The 6882-nt window shown below is 35.9% G+C and overlaps 1 protein-coding gene across 1 annotated transcript in view; it reads right to left on the reverse strand.

Moving 5' to 3' along the window:
* Positions 1 to 266: 266 nt before the first annotated feature.
* Positions 267 to 6882, reverse strand: part of LOC102602093 (phosphoinositide phospholipase C 2-like) — a 6894-nt gene continuing 278 nt past the window's right edge. The window contains 9 exon segments of the mRNA NM_001288146.1: positions 267 to 675; positions 787 to 873; positions 979 to 1131; positions 2309 to 2426; positions 3279 to 3514; positions 3611 to 3781; positions 3858 to 3993; positions 5946 to 6142; positions 6630 to 6882. Coding sequence (NP_001275075.1) covers positions 382 to 675; positions 787 to 873; positions 979 to 1131; positions 2309 to 2426; positions 3279 to 3514; positions 3611 to 3781; positions 3858 to 3993; positions 5946 to 6142; positions 6630 to 6882 — 1645 coding nt within the window. The 3' untranslated portion in view covers positions 267 to 381.

Here is a 6882-nt window from a genome sequence, read left to right on the forward strand (position 1 = left end):
AGACTTAAAGCTTGGCTCAAATTGACATAAGCTAAGGCCTAGACTTCTAATGGGGGAATATGTTCTTAATTAAGCAATTTGATATGGATTAAAGTAAGGGGCAACATATACACGAGGTGATTTTGGAATTTATTTCTCAAATTTCACCAATCTTATTTTTTATCTTCAATCTTCCCATCTTTTGTTCCCACAGTATTTTATTGTTTTTTGTTTAAGTAACCTTATTTCCATCAGTCTGTGTGAACTCTATCTGATGGTAGATAAATATCTTACTACTTTGCATGTGGTTGTATATAGTTTATAAACTTTGCTACACTTCACATAGATGAAACTAGCAAAGTATGTGAAGCTCCCATTTCAAGAACTACAATGGTCCTAAGGTTATATAAACTCGAAACGCATGAGAAGCTTCACAGAACTGTACTTCTCTCCTTTCCGATCGTAGAGTGGTACTGCTCGGATACCTTGTCGCAGCTCTGCCACAGGTAGACATGTTTGGCCAGCAAACTCATCCTTGTCAGACAAATTATAATCAAGAACTTTGATACGAAGTAGAGCCAACTCAGGAACTGTTAGTGGAAACTCAAACTGCTCATCCCAGCTTGGTATCCAATTGTCGTCCATCGTCTTTGTTCTCTTCTTTACTTCATCAGCAGGAACTCCAGCAATTCCTAGCTGTACATAGTTTTACATCTTAACCATTCAGTATTTTATTCATCTACCTTTGCAAGAAGACGACAAAGAGTATTGAAGGATAACGATCGATGGTAAGTATTATTCATCTACCTTTGCATAGAAATCTGGAGGTGAGTACGTGTCGAAGTGTGTCTGATCGAAGTCTTTGTCCCACCCATCACCCATATATACAGTCACCTGCTTAATGCAGGAAGACTTGGATCAGTTTCAAGAACAATGGAACTTAAGTTACAAGAAGGACATCCTACTACGTCAACGAGGAAATTACCATCCCTCATTTACCTTTAGTGTAGTTTTGACAGGCAAATTTGCTGTAGGATCGAAGACCTCGTTGTTGGGACCAGCTTTCAATAGTAGATCAGGTTTCTTAACATATCCACAGCCACCATTAGCCCTGAACATACCATGCATCAACCAAAGTGATCTTCCATAACCCTGTCATAGGACACTTACTTAGCACCTATTTCCTTGGAACTTTGGTAATTAGTTACTAACAGGATGCGAATGAATAACACCCGTCAGGTTAAATACATGTTTTAGAGACTAGAGTTAAACAATCCAAAGGATCGTTACTGAAAGGGTGCAGTCTAATTTGAAGTTTATTCCCATTCCCAACAATAGTAAAAGAAACTATCAACCAAGAATCAAATGATTTCAATTCCAAATTTATAGCATTTAACTTGGCATAACTGGTGACTAAATCAAACAAAACCGTTCACACGGAAATCTATTTCATATGAAGCTTAGCTTCTAGTACACAAGTAATAAATGGGGCTCATACTTATGGGTGTTGCTCCTCTCCAATTCTCAAGAAATGGGGACATGCTTATTCTTTCACTAAATTTCACCACTCACAATTCCTTTGATATGTGGTTAGGATTCAAAGTAACCAACTATTCTAGTATTCAAAACATTGCACTTTTAAAGAAATACTCAAGTATTAGCTTTTTCTTACAACAGTAAGTTGTTATGTTAATTGATAAACATGCAAAACAAAGAAGAAATAACAATAAAGTTTAATCCTCCCTCCCTCCGAAAGTTTTAGACAATTTAGTTTTCGGGAGATAGATTCTCGGTCTTAAATCTATAACACACATTTAACCATATTTGCTACTCACTCCGTATCAATTCAAGTGGCATGATTTGATAGTGTCATAACATTTGGGTCACAATAAGACTTTTGAAATTTGTGGTTTTAAATATATCATAATAATATTTGTGTGGTTATAAAAGCTTGTCACTAAGGGTGAAATTGAAAGTTTAAGTTATATTTTTTTCAAATGTAGAAATTGTCATTCTTTTAGGAACGGACTAAAAAGAAAATGTTGACACACTAAAAAAGAAAGTGCATCATATAAATGGGACAGAAGGACTATGATATTACTATGCCTATGCTATTAACACAAAACAAAAGGTTGGCTACATAAAAGATAATAGGAATCTTCAAGAGGGCACAAGTCATGTTTGAAATCTTATATTCACATAAAAAATATCAGCAACGAAGAACTAAGAAGAGGATAGCTGAAAATGCATGAAAAATTATTCTTTCTAATTAACCTAATGATTACACAATTTTACTTTTCTTTCTACAGGACGGAGAAAGGCGCCCAACCTGCATATTAAATGCTACCATTTGAGCTCCATGCATCCAACCAACAAAAGGATCATAATTGGATGAGTCAACTCGTATGCCCTTTGGGTATATTCTCAGCAAGTTCTGCTGAGTGAACCTACAACAAACCATCATGAGGATATACACAATTAATTAAGATGTCCTCTTGGGATATGCATGATATGAGTAAATTGCTTAGACAATTAATTAAAATGTTATCTCTGGAGATGGTGAATTCCCTGGTCCTAGGCTTGATCTTTTCACTAATGAAAATGTTGTCCTCAACTTGATAAATAAGTTAGATTAGCCCCTTTCTTAACTTGGTGAGTTTCCTTTTCCAACCTATCCGTTAATGTACTCACATTTGCTTGAATATGGCCTTAACATCTTAAAACCTACTTATTCACAGTTAATTTCGTTTATTGCACTTGTTTGTGAGAGCTTGTTCACATTGCCAATCCCAAGTCCGGATAAAGGAGGAGGGGGTTGCCGAGAGCTAATCGTAAACAACCTCTCTACCCCATAAAGGTAGGGGTGACACTGCATACATCTTACCTTCCCCAAACCCCACTTGTGAGATTACACCGGGTTTGATGTTGTTGTTTTCTTTGCATATGCACAGTTGTAAGTTACATATCCATGGTATAAGAAAATTGCAGAAACCTTCACATGCATGCACATGGAAACTTGTACACTATATCAGACACAATAAGACAAGTCAATTCTGCTACAGCCAAATATTTTGAAGTAGCAGATATGTTAAACTCAGACATCTTAATTTATTCATGCAAAAAAGAGAATAAAGAATAGGAGCAAATGAAATGTTAAAGTCAGTGTGTTAGTTATTCAACTTCCATTGAGATGTTCTCGCTATACATAGCATGTATAGATCAATTCACCATTACATAACTAACATCACAAACAGCAGAGGAACTTTGTATCCAATTGATGGATGAATAAAGAGAAATACCTGATAATTTCTTTTGAATGAGTATCTACAGCTTTTTCAAGTTCTGGTTCACTGAGACTCAGCCGTCTTACTTTATTGAGGTCAACCCTCAACCAATCAGATAGTCCTCCTTTCCCCTTTCCAGCATGAATGGCAATTAGGCGCTTGTATTCTGACGCTGCCTTCTTCTCTGACTTTGGATCTTCTTCATCATCTTCATCTTCATCTTCGTCTTCTTCTTCATCAACGTCATCCTGCTGGAAAACATTGTGTGGTAGGTCAATCAAAGAATTTGGTGAAGAAGTGGACACAACGAATAACTGGATTGGAAACTAGTAATGCAATTTTCACACCTCAGCTTCTTTCTTTGTGTCATCTTTTTCCTTAACTTCCTTGGATTGTAAGTATTCTTTTGGTGGCTTAGTTGATATCATAACACGCTTTCTCAGTGACTCCGGAGAAGGAAGCTCCTTCAGACTTTCTGAAGGAGAAAACAGCATGTCTCCAAATGTTTGGGTGATCATCTAGTATGTAGTCAGAAAAGCATTATTATGATCAAAACAGGCCGTAATCTTATCCAGAAAACGCACATATACACACCTCGGCCACTTTTTCCTGAAGATCTGGCATGAGATGATCTTCAAGTGTTATTACAACAGGATACTCCGATGCAGAAAAGGCATGCTCCTTGATAGACCTCAAACATTTGATTAGCGCCACTGGAGCAGTCAGTGTCCTGTGTGAAAAAACTAACACTCAAAACTGCAATGAGAATGAAAAAGTACAACCACTATAAGGGGAACTCAATCTGAATTTTCACATGTTTAAAAAAACCCAAAACCTCATTAAGAATAACATATAGTGTTAAATTAAGAAAAGTTTTAGCTAGTCTTCTGCAGTTTTTGAATTCAACCTTGAGGAGAAAAGTATACTTCAAAGAAATTTCAAGAATTAAGGTAAGCCAAGAGCTATTACTTTCTGATATTAAATCGTAAAGGATTGTGATAGGTTTGAAATTTTGAATACTTCTGGTAAAAGAAGCCTACTCTTGAATTCAGCAGTGATGACTGACCTAGCACTATAAAATTTTCCTTTGGGCTGTTTTCTAGAACTAGAAATGTTTATCCTGTAATAGAGAGATAGCCATTTCTCTCTGTATGAAGGCAGCGGACGTTAGCCTCTACCAACTCCGGTACTAAAAGCTATGTCCTTTTCCAAAAAGAAGGGCAGCATAATACCACCAGATCTCTATTACAATTAGGGAAAGCTCCTGTTGGTCCTAAAATCATAAATTCACATCTTAGGTGATTCCAGCTTGTTAGAGGGCCTTTTAGTTTAATTATCTTGCAAGTCATAAAAAGGAAAAAGTTGTCATGTTTCTAGTTGTTAGGAAACCTTAGGATCCAGCATGTAACTGTGAATGTTTTCCTTGAAATTTGTGCTAACTGCTTTATATTAAAACTCTTATGGAGTAAGAATCATGAAGACATTTTCAGGCTATTTCTTAGATGGAAATGCATACAGGATCATCCTGTAATCACTGCATTTGGATTGCGCCATGTGACAAAAATGAAATTGTTCTAGCAACACTTTGCTTCACCACCAATCTACATCCCCGATCTCCTCTTGCCTGCTTGTTGACATAGTAGCCCCTTTTCACCTTACCAGCTGTCTTATATGGGCGAGGATACAAGATGATGCCAACCATCCGCCATGCAAACAGACAATTAATAAACATATTTTTTTTCTCACATCAGATTGAATATGATCCCCATTAGATTGCTTTCACCTTTTAACTCAAATGTAAGCATGATATCATATTTTCCTTGTCATAATCTGTTCGTTGGGTATCTCCATGGCCATTGCATCTCTGACTAATCTATTCAACAGTAATATCAACTACTGACTGCTGGATATCTGGTCAACACAAGTCCAGCAGGTTCAGTTTGGTCGATTGGTTTCATAAAACAACTGCAGGTCCCTTTTTCCTCAGACATGGCATGCTCTAAAATGGTGCCAACAACATGGTCTTTTAGGAACTATCAGTTAATTAGATTATGTGAGCCGTCTCATCTAAAAGTTTAAACTATACTTAGAGAGGGACACACTTTCATTTTAATTAATTATCTGTTAACACTTCCCACCTGAAATGATTTTCTCAAACTTCATCTAATTAATTTATGGTAAAAATTTTGTACCATAGTAATATAACAATCTGGAGATGTTGTGATGTGTTGTATGAACTCTTAAAATGCAAATTTCCTCCAAATAATTAAAAGGAAAAGAAGCTCATTAACCAAAGCAACAAGACACCTAAAGCACAACTGCACACAACAATTACAAGAACCTTCCAAAAGCTTTAGCACACACATAATATGGATTTAGTAAGTAGAACTTGTCCATTTTCTTGCCAGCTATAATCTTACACTCTTGGTCTTAATCAGTTAGCGTTCTTGGTTTAGTGCTTCGTATTCATGTAGAAATGCATAGCATGTCTATATAATATAAGTAAAGATATGCTTGTACATTATACACAAAAGCATAAGCTTATTTATGAGGTTAATTTTAGCTCATTATTAGTGCAAATGAAAGCAAATGTGCTGCAAACTTTTAGAGTCTAGCTTTCGATTTGTCAGTAAAAAATATAGAAAGCTAAGGGTGATAGAAAAAAACTAGAACATGACACACCTTCCATGTAGAACTTCTATATCATCTTTGTCTGAATTTGGCCAAATATCTAATTCAATTACTCTGACACTTCTCTGAAGAGCTTGTATTATGGGGACATCACTGCAATCACTACTCAGTTGATTCCCAGTTAGATATGAATTATGGCCTGTGTATATGTAGTAATGAGACAGAGGTGCATTCATATCATGGTGAATCTGGAATCCAAAGAAGAGTACATCATGAGATTTATCCAAATAGAGTGGTGTCAGAACATCTAAATAAATCACAAATAGTGTAATATACTCCCTCCGTTTCAAAAAGATTGACTTGCTTTTCTTTTTAGTCTGTTTCAAAAATAATGAACTCTTTCCTTTTTTGACAACAAGTTAAGTTAGCTTTCTAGGTATCATATTTAAGGCTATAAAATTAAATGATATTTTAATACATTTGACATAATTTACTTTAGAATCACAAATTTTCTTAAATTTTGTGTCAAGTCAAATTAGATCATCCGAAAGGTGTGTATGATATGAAGGAAATGTCTTCCCTAATATAAATCATTTTTATATAGTAAGTGGGAAGGATTTGGTTAATCATAAAATCAAACTATTTGATTGAAAAATTGCAAAGAAACTCACTAATATTGTTCATGAAATTAAAATTAGTACCCCAAGTTTAGGATCGAGAGGAGGATTAACGTACCCCAAGTTTAGGATCGAGAGGAGGATTAACATCAGAAAAGAGACACTTGAAGAAGCCATCGAGCTGGAGGCCTTTCTGATTGGAGTCGCCGCCGTGATTATTGATAATGGCTTCAGCGTTGTCTAAGCTCGCATTTTTCTCCTTCTGAATCTCAATTAAGAAACGATGAAGATTCTGGACGCTCATAACTCCGCTGTCGTCGGAATAACGTTTAAATAGGTTCTTAATGTCTGCCGGAGCTTCGGCGGCAGCC

The sequence above is a fragment of the Solanum tuberosum genome, unplaced genomic scaffold, assembly GCF_000226075.1.
Source record: "Solanum tuberosum cultivar DM 1-3 516 R44 unplaced genomic scaffold, SolTub_3.0 scf00005, whole genome shotgun sequence".
Lineage (NCBI taxonomy): Eukaryota > Viridiplantae > Streptophyta > Magnoliopsida > Solanales > Solanaceae > Solanum > Solanum tuberosum.